The sequence below is a fragment of the Equus caballus genome, chromosome 8 (genome assembly GCF_041296265.1).
Source record: "Equus caballus isolate H_3958 breed thoroughbred chromosome 8, TB-T2T, whole genome shotgun sequence".
Taxonomy (NCBI): Eukaryota; Metazoa; Chordata; class Mammalia; order Perissodactyla; family Equidae; genus Equus; species Equus caballus.
The window spans coordinates 17688740-17705342 of record NC_091691.1 but is presented as its reverse complement, the minus strand read 5'-3'; the positions used below and the strand labels follow the sequence as shown (position 1 = coordinate 17705342).

The 16603-nt window shown below is 36.7% G+C and overlaps 1 protein-coding gene and 1 long non-coding RNA gene across 10 annotated transcripts in view; one reads left to right on the top strand and one right to left on the bottom strand.

The window, feature by feature from the left end:
* TAOK3 (TAO kinase 3) overlaps positions 1-16603 on the bottom strand; it is a 169512-nt gene that overhangs the window by 45472 nt on the left and 107437 nt on the right. For all 9 annotated transcript variants that reach the window (XM_001490500.7, XM_070220090.1, XM_005612567.4 and 6 more), the window contains 4 exons: positions 11734-11827; positions 10634-10715; positions 3386-3553; positions 560-766 (listed from right to left, as the gene is read on the bottom strand). In XM_001490500.7, coding sequence (XP_001490550.1) covers positions 560-766; positions 3386-3553; positions 10634-10715; positions 11734-11827 — 551 coding nt within the window. The remainder of the gene's footprint in view (positions 1-559; positions 767-3385; positions 3554-10633; positions 10716-11733; positions 11828-16603) is intronic.
* LOC138915205 (uncharacterized) overlaps positions 1-16603 on the top strand; it is a 35259-nt gene that overhangs the window by 15203 nt on the left and 3453 nt on the right. The window lies entirely within an intron of this gene.

Sequence of the window (16603 nt, the reverse complement as noted above, 5' to 3'; positions counted from 1 at the left end):
ATAAAGTCAAAATAAAAAACAGAATCATTCATTCAAAAGTCAGAATATTTAAGCTGACAGAGTTAGTGTTAGAAGAACTAGAAACAATAAACCCAAGAAATAACAGAAAAGAGTAGAAACTGTTTACAAAACAAATAGTATCTTGGGCATACACATTAGGAAACATACTGGTTGAAGCATGAAAGAACGTACTTCTAAAAGGGCACATCCAAAGGGTTTTACTCAGGAAGCTTTTAAGGTCTACAGTATTAAGGTTACTGGTGTAAAGAGGAATTTATTGGTTTATTTGACTTGGAGATTTATGGATTTATGTATTTTTTACTTATTGATGGTGGTAAGACATCAGAGTAACAAGAGAGGAAGATGAAAAAATAGGCACAGATATAGCTTGCATAGTACTTCGTTATCTTTTTACTGTAAGAGAAACTATCAAGTGCAAGGTTTAGTCCCACATTTCAGTTGTAAAATGGTAACTAAAATATCTGGATGCTAAGTGACCTGAGCTGCCTTCATTGTGACTGACACAGCCTAGAGCTGTGAAGGACACCAGGAAACCTACCTTCTTGTGCACAACAGAGGAGGTGGAATTGACTGGGCTTTCGTCAGCGTGCATCATGACAGGTTCAGGGCTGCTCTCATCCATGACCTCCTGCATGCTGTTCACACTGCTGCTCTGGCTGCCTGTGCTCACAGACATGCTCGGGATGGAATGGTTGCTTCCCAGGCTGTCCATTTCCCTGCTCAGGCTGGTTCCGTGTTCACTGTCCTATAAAAATGGGGCGCTCGGGTTAAAAAAAATGACTGGAGATAAAGCACCAATCCATTGACTAAGCTATTAAGCACACTCAATTTTGCAGTGCCAAGTTGCTTTTCTGCCAAATCTGCAAAGATAAACTTTTTATGTAGTGGCTCCACTACTCCCCACCATTTTCAGACATCTCAAATTCACTTCTATGCCTTCCCCAGGGGCCATTCTGGACATGGGTCATAAGGCTCCAACTGCTGCTATCCCAGGGCTTTCCCCTGTCATATGCAACTATCATATTATCGTATTGCTATTCAGTAAGCAGAATCAGGCCAGGTTTGTAAGAGACCTTCAAGGTGCAGGAGAAAGACAGTAGGCTACTGAACAGGTGACCTCTCGGATATTTGCAAATATGGCAGTGGCCACTCGAAACTGAAATAGAGTGAGAAGAGTTTTCAGAAATTTGACAAGCAATATGCTCTTTTGCAAGTCATTATTGAGTAACTTCATATCTAAGCAGGGATATTAATTCTACTGTCCTGGACAGGTAATTAAATTCTGCCTCCCTCAAGCAATTCAATCATGCTTACTTCTGTAATCTTATTAAATATATCTGTTAAATAATAATGGTATTCATCACTACTAGTCCAAAGACTACTATTTCAGAAGTGGTAAAATAATCAGAACATATAATTTATCCATCACAGTGGGATATCTTTTGATATAAGATTAAATAATATAATTAAGCAACTTAGCTCCAAATAAACCCTATTTGCAGAGACCCATACTGTACATTTATAACTTTAATGAATTGTTACTTAGCCATGGCAATATAAAGAATTACTGATATAGGTAATTTGGGTAATTTAAAATGTTAGCTAATATGTTATATTTTTAATAGATTTATTTTCCCAATTAAAGGAGATTATGTTTATTTGTAGTCAAGAGATGTTATAGTCCAACTCAGCTTTCTGAATTTCATTTTTATAATTATTGATAAAATAATTTTTGTTTTCTTTTACATTGAAAAGCTGAACTAAAATTCATTCTTCATTCCCTCCCCCTTTTTATCTAGTTTTAGTGGAAGATGAGTCCTTCTTTTGCTCAGGGCCTGTTCCTGCACTAATCCTCGTGCTCCTGTCCTGTGCACTTCCTGAGGTCCTCCCTCTTTAACTCTGCCTCTTTCCTCTGTCCTGGCTCCTTCCCCTCTGTGTAGAAATACCAAGAGGCCGGCCCCATATTTATGTACCTCTCTACATACTGCCCTTGGTCACTTTTCCTTCTTAGCCAAATTTATGAATCTTAAAATAACCAACCTTTGCTGTCTCTGCTTTCTCACTTCCTATTTATTCTACAACTCACAGTAATCTACTATCTATCCTAACTATTCCTGTAAAACTGCTTTTACTCAGGTCATCAAGAATGCCCTACTTGGGTGGTGAACATGATGTACTCTACACAGAAATCGAAATATAATGATGTACACCTGAAATTTATATAATGTTATAAACCAATGTTATCTGAATTAAAGAAAAAAAAAAAAAGAATGCCCTACTTGTAAAACCCAGTTAACACCGTTTGTGGTCCTTGTCTAACTTGACCGCTCTGTGGCATCTGCCAGTATTGGCCGCTCCCTCCTTGAAGTTACGTACTCTCTCAGAATATGTGATGCCTTTACCTCTTGGGTCTCCCTTGTCATACACGGCATGGGCCCTCTTCTCATTCTACTTTCAACTCCTTGATTCATTATCATTTTAATGCTCTTGACCTCCAAACAACTACCCTTTACCCAGACCTTTTTCCTATGTTGTGGATTGTATTTCCCAACCAACTGCTAAACATCCCCATTCAGGTGTCCCAATTGTCATTACCCTTGCCTCAACCAGTCCTCCTTAAGTTATTTGAATGAGAAAGCAGGAAGTCATCTCTCCTCTGAAAACTCCATCTGTACACTATGTCAGCAGCATATGTTGCCACGACCTTAAACTCAATAGACACCAAACTGAAATCATCCTAAATCGACTCTTTCTCCTTGGTTCTTTTTCTCTGTTCTTGGTATTGACATACTCTAGTCACCGAGGCTCAACTGCTCAGAGTCACCTTAAATTCTTCCTCATCTATCACTGTCACTTTTAATGAGAAGGATTGTATTATCAAATCTATCTCTACAGTGTTTCTGAAAGGTGTTCCTTTTCCCCCATTCCCAGTGACACTGCCCTTTTTACCTCTCACATGGACTATTATCTAGAATGTTACCCATTCAAATTCATCTTACACTCTGTTGCCAGGATTCTCTTCCTAAAGCACAGAGCTTTCCCAAGTCTAAAATGTCCTATGTCTGTCTGTCAAAAACTATCCACCTCTTGTTCTCCGTAAGGCCTTTGCTAATCCGCACCAGCAGACTCATTTTCTCCCTACTATGGGGACCCCAGCATGGTGCCATACCTCTAGAGCATTTTTCCTATTTTGCCTTATCAAAGAGTTATTTTATGAAGGTCTCTTTTGCAACTCTGCATTTCTCTTAAGGCAGACAGCATCCATTACCTTCTTATCCCCAAAAGTGTTTTTCATGGTGCCCAGTCCAGAACTTTTTCACAAAGTAGGCACTCTGGAGTGCTTGCTAAAATAAATTGAACCTACTTCTTCATCCTCCTGTGACTCATTCAAGGGTCCATTTCGTGTCTCTTGGAAAAGGATTTTTTTCATTTTTCGGTACTGTAGGTTATCTAGATCACGGACAGCATCTTTTGTCCTCTGTATGAGGTCAATTAGGACTCGTAGTGGCCGTTCTCGTCGAACAAAGTCATGCTGATTGAGGGAGGAGAAAAAACAGAAATTGACAATGAGGAAACTTTTTTTTTCTTTTTTTGAGGAAGATTAACCCTGAGCTAACTGCTGCCAATCCTCCTCTTTTTGCTGAGGAAGACTGGCCCTGAGCCAACATCCATGCCCATCTTCCTCTACTTTATATGTGGGACGCCTACAATAGCATGGCTTACCAAGTTGTGCCATGTACGCACCTGGGATCCAAACCAGCGAACCCCGGGCTGCCTAAGTGGAACATGCGAACTTAACCGCTGTGCCACTGGGCCGGCCCCAGGAAACATATTTTTAGGTGCAAGATTTAGATATAAAAGCAAATAGACATAAAACAGGTCTACAGATTTTGCAGAAATAACAAGATATGATTTTCAATTCATGTAGCCTCTTATCTTGTATAAATCTCATAAAGAGATAATTATGCTTTTCTCTCCTTCCTCAAGCCCCATTTTGTGAACTTCGTCCTAAAGTTTACATGAGACTTCTTCAGGTTTACCTTATTATATAAGTAAGGACAATGACTGGAACTTTAAACAGTACCTGAGAGGCTTGTTACTTTCAAATCTGAAATGATACAATAAGCAAAAGCAATGCAGAGTACAGAATATTCTTGCTATAATCTGCCTCAATCCTCCTCTCCACCCTACACTACCCTTTTAAAAACAGACTTTTGTATATTTTGTTTTCCATTTCTATGAAATAGAAAAAAAATATATATATATAGGTCATATATAGCATATGAAAATATGACAGCTGTTCAATTTATGCAGAAGTCAGAATTTTGGCAACTTCATCTTCCCTTCTCAAATCTGTACAACCAGAAATAAGGGAAAAAGGCCTCTGAGGAATGAAAATAACTGCCCCAAAGTCCACAAACTTTTCTTGATATAAATGGCCATGACTTTCAACATTATCAATGATCTTTAACATATATTCTAGTTTCCTTGTTTTCCAGTCTACAGCAGGTTAGAAAGAGGGAAAAAAGTGGGAGGATAAACGATTGAGAACTGTTAGAGGTGGAGTTATTTGCTGTAAAAAGAAGTGTCCTTTGAAAGTTCTCTGATAACCCCAACGGTAGACAAAAAGAGGGAAATTCCATGACTAACACACCTACCAACCACACAGATAAAGACGAACAAAGCTTTGCAGGCTAGGTTGCAAAAGTGCAAATGCCCCTCATATGGTCCTTTTACATTCCAAGAGTTCACAAAACACTACTGTTTCTGAGCCATCAAGAAGTGAAATTATGTTCATTAAGCTTTCTTTAAGAAGACAGAGCAGCACATCATATATTTTGACAAGATTATCACAGAAAATGATCAAAAGTGGGAGGAGAAAGTTTTTTTTTTTTTAAAGATTTTATTTTTTCCTTTTTCTCCCCAAAGCCCCCCAGTACATAGTTGTATATTCTTCGTTGTGGGTCCTTCTAGTCATGGTATGTGGGACGCTGCCTCAGCGTGGTTTGATGAGCAGTGCCATGTCCGTGCCCAGGATTCGAACCAACAAAACACTGGGCCGCCTGCAGCGGAGCGGGCAAACTTAACCACTCGGCCACAGGGCCAGCCCCCGAGAAAGTTTTTTTTTTAAGGAAAAGTTTCAGTTATGTGGAAAATTCATTTACATTAAATTATAATTCAAAGATATTGGGAAAATCAGATAGAATGTGGTAGGCCTTAGATGATGGAATGGATTTAATTTCATTCTAAGTTAAACAGATATAAAAGAGGAGCAGGACCACTGTGAGAAAAAAAAAATCTACATGTCTTGTGGTTCTTCACCCTGACTTTGCTGTCAGAAGTGTGGCTTTTGCTCCTGCTTTTATAAAGTATCTCTTCCTCTGCAAAGAGTCCTTTTTGACAACGAAACACCATTCCCGAAAGTTAAGTGCAGCCTGCATATTTCAAGATCAGAATGGAAGGGAGAAAGTAAATTATTTTGCTACACCAGGGCTTGCAATTATACAAAAGAAAATTGGTTTTTAGTAAACTCTCAGCTCTAACTTAGGATCACAGAATTTTCAAGTTGAGGAAATTTAGGCCCAGAGAGGTTAAGTGATTTACACAGCTCAACAGTGAAAGAGCTAAGGGCTGCAACCCAGGTTTCTTTATTTTGGGGTTTGTTTTCTGAAGTCTACCACTGTTACTACCTTTCTAAAACATAGATTTGATCATGTCATTCAGTGTGACAGATACTGTGTCCCATTTATCCCCCATTCCAACCTCTTTTCCCTGCCTTCCTTTACAGTAAGCACTAGAAAGTAAAAGAGTTGAATTCCAGCCTCCTTTGCAGTTACAGATAACAACGTGACCAAGTTCTGGCCAATGAGATACAGGCAGAAGTCCCCGAGGAAGACTTTATTTTATGGAATAAAAAGGCAAGGCATGTGAAGGGAAGGTGTTTTTACCCTTTCCCCTTCTTCTTTTTTCCTGCCTGGAATAAAGACTTGAGATCAGAGATGTAGCAGCCATTTTGTGACCAAGAAGACAAAAGCCACATGCTAAGGATGATAAAGTAAGAAGATAGATGGATCAATGATGACACTGTTGAGCTGCTTACAGCTCTGGACTGTTTATAACACCTCCTTCCCCAATGTCCTGGACTTCCTATTGCATGAAATAATTAAACCCTTACCTGTTTAAGTGTTTTAAAACTGACACACTGAACATCTTAAAAACATCTCAGTGCCTACATCACAACATCTGGCCTTTTACAGCCAGGTTCTTGTTTGTATTTCTAGGCTCAAATCTAGTCACTCCTACTCCTCCTTCCACCCAATGAATAGTACATTCTAGAAAATTCTTGCCTCATGCCATCTGTTTCACATTTGCATATCTTTGCTCACATTGTTCTCTCTGCATGCAATTACATCTCCTCACTGTTCTCCAAACCTCTACAATTGAAAGGTCCTCAGATTCTTTTAAAAAATGATTTTATCATTCTTGGAAATATATTTACTTTAAACATTTAAATAATACAGAAAAATGTGTAAAAGAAAATCACCCAAAATTCCACCATGCAGAAATAAATATTGTTAAATTATGGAATATCATTTTAGACATTCTCTCTCTCTCTCAGAATGATGGATATCTAGAAATACTTTTATATAGGAAGCTTATTATACATGCTAATTTTAAGAATAAGTTATTAAATTAAGGTATATCTGAATCTAACATAATTAGAAGAGACTGAAGTAAAATAATTGCTTAACTTTAGTTATAATTTCTTCAATAAGAGTTACTAGTTCCTAAAAGATCTTCTACACTTCCATTTTTTTTCCCTTTTTCTCCCCAGTCCCCCAGTACATAGTTGTATATTCTACTTTTAGGTCCTTCTGGCTGTGCTATGTGGGATGCTGCCTCAGCGTGGCCTGACGAGTGGTGCCACATCCGTGCCCAGGATCCGAACCAGTGAAACCCTGGGCTGCCAAAGTGGAGCATGCGAACTTAACCACTTGGCCACAGGGCCGGCCCTAAAAGATCTTCTAAAGTTAAGGAATAAAAAGATTGGAATTACATTTTTTTTAAACTACGTATTTCTATTTAAGAACTATTATTGACCATCTACTCTAAAAAATAGGAAAATTAGTACAATGTTTACAACATTTACATTCTGCTCTTTAACTATTTCAATGATTTTACTTTAGTTCTATATTTAAGTGAATTCTATGTGAAGATGACATTTTAACATCGGGAAGAAAATGTGAGGAAAAGGTGGATTATTTAAAAGTATTTGGAACAAGTAGATAGCCAACTGAGAAAACAAAAAAAGGTGAATTCCTTTTTCTGTGTGACCTCCCCAAAAAAGCCCAGAATAAAGAACGTCAAAAGAGAAATAGGAAAAAAATATTTGCAAGATCTACTATTAATTAACAAGGGAGAAACCCAATAACCCAACAGACGAATGGGCAAAGATCATAAAGAATTCACAGAAAAGGAAATAGAAATGGCTGTTAAACACATGGAAGATGCTCAACTGAAATCACAATGAGAAATTAAAATGACGGAAAAGTTTTTCACTGATCCGACTAGAAGTTCAAAAAGTTTTGGTACTCATACTTTGCTAACGGGACTATAAATTGGTACAACCTCTTTGGAGGAGAATTTGGCAATGTCTATTTAAATTTAAAATCCACATTCCCTTTGATTAGTAATTTCACTTCTAGGAATTTATTCTTTAGATATCTTATACAGGTACAAAAATGACACGTATAAGGATATTCATTCCAGCACAGTTTGTAATAGCAAAAGATTGCAAACACCATAAGTGAGTTGGTTAAAAAAAATTACAGTCCACGTGAGAATATTACAGAGCCATTAAAAAGAATGAGATAGCTCTGCATGTAGTAATACGAAACAATACTCAAAACACATTATTAAGTAAAAAAAAAAAAAATCAAGGTAGAAGAGTGGTTATAGTTTGCTACCATTGGTGCAGAAATAAAGAATATGTACTTCTATATGCATAAAGTATCTCTAGAAGGACACGTATAAAATTGGTGACAGTGGTTGCTAATTCTAGAGAAGGGCCTGGAATGGGAAGATTGACTTTTCATACTCTACCTTCCACTATATTTTTCCTTCTAAAATTTGTATTGTCTATTCAAACTGAAGAATGTAGTTTCTTTACCATGATAAATAAATAAATAAATAAATTAATTAATTAATTAATATTTTTTCAAATTTAAATTCAACGTTCACTACCCGTTCTTTTGCTAGTTTCTCCAGTCCCTAATTCATTCTTTCTTCCTTCTTCCCTCCGTCCCCCTTTCTCTCTTTTTGTTTCATCTCTAGATTTGCTGGATTTTGCTATTCAGCATTTTTTTTTTTTAAGAAAAGAAAATTGCCTAAATTTGTGAGGCTTGAAAATGTCAGCTGCCTTTATAATTGAAGACCATCTTAGCTGGGTCACAAATCCTTGGTTTACATTTTCTTTCCCTTAGAACTTTGTAAACATTGTTCTATTGTTTTCTAGCTTTGAGTGTTCCTGAAGTGGAAGGTCTGAAGCTGACTGGTTTTTCCACCCCAAATAATTTTTCTCAGCCTGTTTGTATGAATCTGTTTTTATCCTCAGAGTTCAGGAACTTCATCCAGCTGGGATTTGTTGATCACTGAAGATCAATTTCATGGTCTCTCTCTTCAGGGCAATGTTTAAATGTCACCTCCAGAGAAAACCTTGCCTAACTCCTTATCTAAAACAGTAGCTCTGTCATTCTTTATCTCTGGTCCATGCTTTATTTTTCTGCAAAGCATTTACCACCACCTGAAATTATATTAATATTAGTTTGTTCTCTTACTCCTTCATTAGAATGTAAGTTCCATGAGGGCAGGAACTATCTTTTTCTTGTGTACCACTGCATTATTTTCAGTGCTTAGAACTGTGTTTGGCACACAGTAGACAATCAGTAAATATTGTTGAATAAATGGTGGGCTCATTTGATTTGGCCCACCAAATGAAAACTAAACCAAATCAAATAAAGATCCAAATATTTATTTCCAAGAAAGTTTTCTTCAAGCATATCTTTAAATATCTTTTGTTCCATGTGTTTTGCTTTCTTCTTCAGGAATAAGAGGTTGGCATATGTTAGATCTCCTTTATCGTCCACATGTGTCATCTTCTCTATAATCATCTTTAGAATTTTTTCTTTTGCATTTAAATTTGTTTTATTTCCCTAAGACTATCCACCAATGAACACACCCTAAATGGGTTGGTTTATTATATTAGTTTGTGGCTTATAATTTTAATTTATATTTTAATTTTTATCTCTCATTTCTTTCTTTACTTCTGCCCACTTGCTTTTTTATACCTTTTTGCTGTCTACTGCCCTAAAATTTCATCTTTGAAAGCTCGTAGTATCTTCTTTGAAGCATTTTTCTCCTTAATTTTACTACAGCCCAAATTTATCATTTTTTCCCTTTATGGCAGTGCTTTTTGTGTCTTTTTCTTTAATCTTTGCCAACTTCAAAGTAATAAAGATATTATCTTGTGTTTCTAGAGTTTGACATTATCTTGTGTATTTTGTGTTTCTGCTGTTTTGTTTTGTTTGTAGTTCATGTCTAGAACATGTGATGGCTCTATGCCAAAGGAGAATAAGGTAGATTCCTTTGCCTTGTTGCTTCTGTCACCATATTCCTGTGGCCTGCTACTCACAAGAAGAAAAAAATTTACTCTTGGTTAGAAAAAACTAGTCAGCTTCATATCTACCTCTTTATGAAAACCTGAAGCCAGAAAACAAGAGATTAATGTTTAGAGTTCTAAGAAAAAGAAAACGTAAGCCAAGATTTTGTGGCCTAGCCAAGGCGCTTTTCAATTATAAAGGCAGCTGACATTTTTAACCTTTACAAATGTAGGCAGTCCAATTCTTCTGAGTTTTTCTTAAAATAAACAAACAAAAAAGGGTTGAAAAACATATATACAGAAAAAGGTTAAAGAAACTTGGACTATTTTGCGCCAAATAAAAGATATTTATAAGGTAAAAGACTCCCACATATTTCACTGATATTGATGGAACACACTGCCTTTGTATAAAGTCTATAACAAAAGGTTACATGAAAAGAGATGCTCAAAAATGAGATGTCTCAATCAAACGAGTGTAGTTAACATGATAATCTTGTCATCAACATGTGTGATGTAATGCTATGTAAATGTCTGCTTTAAATATTTATCATATATCTTCACTGCCTGATGTTGGCAACAACCTAACTGAAAATCCCAGAGTTGGCATCTGAACCAGTGGTAGACTCTGTTCAGAAAGCATTTTATTAAAGTTCATGCAGATATTAATCACAGGAACATCACAATGATGACCAGAGCAAAGAGAAATATTCTTTGTCATAAGGCAAAATGAGGGGGGAAGAAAAGAAAAAAGGAAAAGAACTATCCACAGGGAATATAGAGCACATACATTGCGATAATCTTGCTATTTCTATGCCTAGCAACTATCTGGATAAATGACAAGGCAGCACGTTCTAATCCAGTTTGTCATGATGAGCTGACACAAGAATGAATTACTATATTCCACTACAACATGACTTTAAATGCCCCTCCTCAAATATAAATTTGAAAAATTACCCGTAATAGTTCTGCTGACGTTGGCCTTTCCTGAGGTATTTTCTGCAAGCAGTAATCAACAAATCTCCTAAAGGAGTCTGTCCTATGTGTACAAAAACATTGACAGAAAATAAAATCAGGGTCTGTAGAACACACTGATTACTTCAAATAATCTACATATGTGGGAAAATTTTGTATTTTAGATTTTCAACAAAATATTTTAGATTATTAGGAAACGGAATCATTTTCAAGTTTATTTTATTTGAAATGAATTCTTTTGGATAATGATTGTGGACAATTTCAAGTTAGTCAACACATAACATACTTAAATATATAAGGAAGGTCAAATCATATATATCAGAAAACAAAAAATACTATATTTATATATAGCTATATACAATTTTTCTCTCCAAAGATAACAATTCTCATAAGTCAAGCCTATATTCTTCATGACCAATTGATAACTCCTCCATCACCCACAGCCTATAACCAGGTAGTAAAACTTGAAGCATAAAGGATAGAGAACCCAGGAATATACTTTCTGGATGAAGATACTTCTTCTCTTAAAAATACCATTTTGTCCACTTTTCTTTAAAATTGCCCTTTTTTATGACTCTTGTGGCCCAAATAGTTATCAAAATGTCATAAATTTCAGCAAGGAACAATATATCTTCTGAATAGATAGTATATGTTCTGTCTCAATACATTTGAATATACATATAGTGAAAAAAATGACAACTAGAAAAATAATGACACGGGAAAGGGTACTTTTTCTCTGCTGAGAAGTGATAAGAGCTGAGATGATCAATACAAGACCGTCATGACTTAAGAGACTAGACTTGTGAGATATGTGGCAGGGCATGTTCCTTGTAGAATTTCAGTTACTACACACATTAGGAACATAGTACAAGCCATAGAGAGGGCAGAAATAAAGAAAAATGTGTGTGTTTGTGTGTGAGGAGACAGTTCTTCATGCCTACAAAGCATCAGTGTCACTTACTATGATATACAATGAAGGAATGAAATGTTTTCTAGGTCAGATATTTAAAATGCAATTTAATGAAAGTGCCAAATACATACGGTGATTTCCTTAGAGATTTAAAATGATAACCAAGTCTTACCATTCATTAGACTGTAACGTTGGGGAGTCATTCTGGGCAATGTGATATAAGGCACTCATTGCATTCATGTTGAAAAGGGGGGGCTTCCGTTCCGCTGAAAGAAAAGAAACACAATAACGTAGGTCTTGAAAGAAATCAGGCAGACAGAGGAATATGGAACTACGGGCAAAGCTTTGCCATTAAATTAATAGCTCATTACTGTCATCATGCCACATAATCCACTTATTTTAATCTCGAAGGTCGGCTCAGGATAGCCATTCAGAAAAAGCTGCTGGTCATCTTAAAGTACATTGGCAAGACTCCTAACACAACTCATTTCAAGAGAGTGAAAGAAAAATTTCCTATTTTTTCACATATCTTCAAAAGGCTCGTCTTTGCCTGTTTTCCCACTATAGGTATAAATATCTTCATGCGTATGTGTTTTATTTTATTTATTTATTTTTTTAAAGATTTTATTTTTTCCTTTTTCTCCCCAAAGCCCCCTAGTACATAGTTGTATATTCTTTGTTGTGGGTCCTTCTAGTTGTGGTATGTGGGACGCTGCCTCAGCGTGGTTTGATGAGCAGTGCCATGTCCGCGCCCAGGATTCGAACCAATGAAACACTGGGCCGCCTGCAGCGGAGTGTGCAAACTTAACCACGGGGCCAGCCCCTGTATGTGTTTTAAATACAGAAAAATACGTATTCATTGAAAAAAATTCAGAAAGCACAGAGAAGTAGAATGAAAAATAAAGATTATTATGGAATGAAACATCTTAAACATCACTAACATAGTATGGGAGATAAAATAATTCAATTCAATAAACACTGTTTGAAGCCTCAATCAAGCCAAAGAACTGGTAGGGGTGAGGGCGGAGGGGAAGTAGGAGAGAGGAAGAAGAGGATAAATAATAAATAAGGCCTGGTCCATCCCCTTCTAAAGAGAATCTCAGTGAATCAGGTGTTTCTCAATAAATTTACTCCTCCCAGCCTACCATGATCTCCTCTTTGGAATTCCCATATGTAGCTCTCTTTTAGTACACTACTCATTTGGCATGAGCTTTCCTATTGCATTTACATAACATACAAATCTTTTCTCTCAGAAAAGTCATAAGCTCTAAGAGCGAGATCTTATGACCCCAATACTCTTATTCTTTTATTTACTCCCTGAGCATATGTAATAAGATGATATTCACATATTAGGTGCTCCGTCTGTTGACAAAAGGAAAGAAACAAGGTTCTAGATGTGAGTACAGTTACTTTTATGCTATTTATTAGTTATTATGTCATAGAAGGTAAATCACTATCTCATTCTACCGTGCTTATCATAATGGATTTTTTATACAGTCTCACTTTGTAATTCATAATCTGGCTCTCTGGTTTCATCAGAGCATCTTGGTTTTTAAATAAACTATCTTCTATTAACCACTTTTAAAATGGCAAATTGGGCTTATTCTATGTAATTCTAAGAAACAGAACGAGAACTAACAGCAGACTAACAGGGAAGACATTTGCACTCATAGAAGGAAGAACTTGTGAAAAGCCAGTGTACTAAAACGAAACAAAACAAAACAAAACAAAAACTCCCAAAACTGAGAATGAACAATGTTGAGAGTAGTGAACTTTAAGTCACTGGCAGTGTCCCAGCAGACGGCAACTATGCTTATTCACCTGTGGTATTTTAGAGGGGCCTCTTATAGTCTTGACTAAATGATCTCTGATACTTTTGAAATGTGACAGTCTACAATTCTACAAATATTTTTTATTAACCCCTCAATAGGATACTTTACACTCACCAAATAGAGGCCAGTATTATAGGGACATAAACTGTTAACAGGTGGCAATTTGAAATTTGCAGTGTGGACAAATGGATTTATATCTGTTTCAAACGTAGACGAGAAAAATTGGTTTGGGTTTATTTTATTTTATTTATCAAGAGATAGATTCTAGAAGGTTTCTAGAGCTTGGCCTTCTGAAAACTTCAAGTATTTGAAGCCGTGTAGAACTAGGAACGCATCATGTAACCATCAATGGCTTCCCATCATTCTTAGGACAAAGTCCAGATCCTGAAACCTAGCCTACTGGCCTTTATTAACATGATCCTGGTTACCTCCAGCACCTCATTCTGAGAAGCAATGCTTCTTCCTGCTCTTCCCATGCCATCTTTGCTTCACTGAAGGAACCAAACTCAGGGACTTTCACGCGTGCTGCTGCTTCTGTCTGGGCTCCCCTCTTCTACTTTTGGTGCCTAAACTTTATCTGGTTAATTCTTATCAATCCCTCTGGTTTCACTTTAAATATAATTACATTTCTGCATTAATTTAATAAATCTTTATTCAAGGCTTATTATATGCTTACAATCACTTCCTAAGGAAGTCTTCCCTGACTCTCAGACTAGGTTTCCCATTAGATTTTGTCATTATAAATTATATTTTTCCTTTCTACCATCTATCACAACCATAATAATTATTCGTGTAATTCTTTACTTAATATGTGTCCTCTCTGCTAAACTTTACAAGGGCAGGGACAATGTCTATTATCTTCATCTTGGCATTCCCACTGCTGAGCACAGCACCTGGTATATATCTTTGTAGGCCAAAAATGCCTATAAAATAAATAAATGAAGGTAAGGTAAATTAAGGCAAAGAAGAAATTTTGTCAACAAAGAATCTTTGTGCAGTAAGAAGTCACAGAAATGACTGAGAAGTGACTGAGTCTTGGGGCTTCCATCAGACATGTGATGGCTTCATTCACTATCTGGACAGGAACCTTCTCACTCACTGGCAAAAGGCATACAATTCAATCTGCTCAGAAGAACACTGAATTGCACAGGAGAAACAGCAGGGAAGGGGGACTAAAGAGGAAGAAAACAGAAATTTAGAAAGAAGAGGATGAAGGAACAAAAGCAACAAGAAAGTCCAATTCAACAGTGATAAAAAAAGGCAGTAGCTCAGATTTGAAGCAGGAATGGTGAGGCCTGGAAGAAGCAGACACTCTGTTGTGAACAAGACAAGACAGCCGGCCCCACGATGGTAGAATAGCTCTAGTAGAGAAGCACATGACTAAAGGTATTCCAAATACAGCCCCCAGCTCTGTGGTCTGAGAAGCATTTGCTAAATATTAGTTTCAGATGGCCTCACCTATGTTCAAGTGCTTTGCTAGATGTACTACATAAATCCTCTGAGCCATGGTGACAGGGCTCATTGCTAAGCCAGTACACTGCAGAGCAAGGGTTGGGGAAACTACAGCCTGTGGGCCAAATTCAGCTAGCAACCTGTTTTTGTAAAGTTTTATTGGAACACAACCACATCCATTTATTAACATATTGTCTACGGCTGCTTTCATGCTACAATAGCAGAATTAAGTAGTTAATACAGAGGTTGTATAGCTTGCAAAGCCTACAACACGTATTATCTGGTCCTTTACAGAAAGTTTGTCAACTCTTACTGTGGAATATAATAGTCTGCATACAATCTTCTACATAAGCAGCAGAATGGGAACTGAGAGTCCTTCTGAAGCCACCTTGTGATATGTAATCCATATGTTCTCAAAAGAAAGGAAAAGGGTAGAAACACAAAAAAGCTGAATCAACTAAACTAAAAGAAAAAAATAGCGATTCCTACTTAAAGACAACAATCAAGTTTTTGTGATTGCTCTGTGCGTGTTACATGAGATCAAGGTTCGGGAAGGTCAGTTCTGGACACTACTCTGCTCAGCAAAGATCGTGCTAAATTAGAGCACCTAGACTGAGGTTTCAACAAGGAAGATCTAAAGACCCCTGTCTGTAGATAAATACTTCCTGAAAAGGCAACAGATTTCTTATAAACAAACGTGGCTGACAACCATAAAAATTAATGATATCAATAATTGTTACCATTTATTGAGTTTCTACATGTCAGGCACTCACTGCTTTAGGTGTGTTACATAAGTTATTCATAACTCTCACAATAGCTCAGCAAGATAAGCATTATTATCCCAACTGAAGAAACTGAGGTTCAGCTAGCCTAAATAATGAAACCAAGTCACATAGTAAGTGACTAAATTGGGATTTCAATCCAGTCTCATATGGCTCCAAGGCCTGTGTTCTTTTCACTAGGTCTCAGAGTCTCTTCCCCAACCCTGTGCATTTCATGATAGACAGCACTAGTATTTTATTTAAAAAAAAAAAAAAAAGGAAGAAGAAGCTTTAGAAGAGTAAATATACCTGTCTCTTCCCAAGAGCCATCACAACATTCATTTATTAACAGATAAACAATGAGTGGCTAATGTGGAAGAAGAAAATTCTAGGCAGAAAAACTATATAACAACACTTATGTTTTAGTGGGTTTTTTTCCCTAGAGAATTCATTTCTGAACATGGTCAACTCCCTGACAATGCTGATGGACCGTTTGCCAGCTTCTACCATGATCTTTGCTGGTGAACTAAATGTCTGTAGTTTAAACAGATGAACATCAGATTAACTTCTCTTGAAATTATCTTGAAAAATAAAATATCTGGTGACCGGACAATTTCAGTGTTCAGGAGTTTTCAGAGGGTTCATGCATTTAAGTAGTTCTTTCAGTGAAAGATCAATTTAGCAAAAGATAATTCCTGAAACAGGGGTAACCACTGAGGGACTGTAGAGCTTGATCCAGGAAAGGGGGGCAGTGCCAGCAGCATTATCACCTTCCTCCTTTGTGGTGTTATCTCAGCAATTCTAATCACACATTAGGTTAATACGCCTACATGCAACAGGTTATATATAAAAAAATATACACGGTTATAGAAGAGATATCATAAGGAAAGGAGACAGCACATTGTTCAGGGACTATTCACAACTTTCAATGTTAAAATTGTAATTCAATTAAAAGTACAATTTAAAGTATACTATTTGTACCTGGAACTTCATTAAA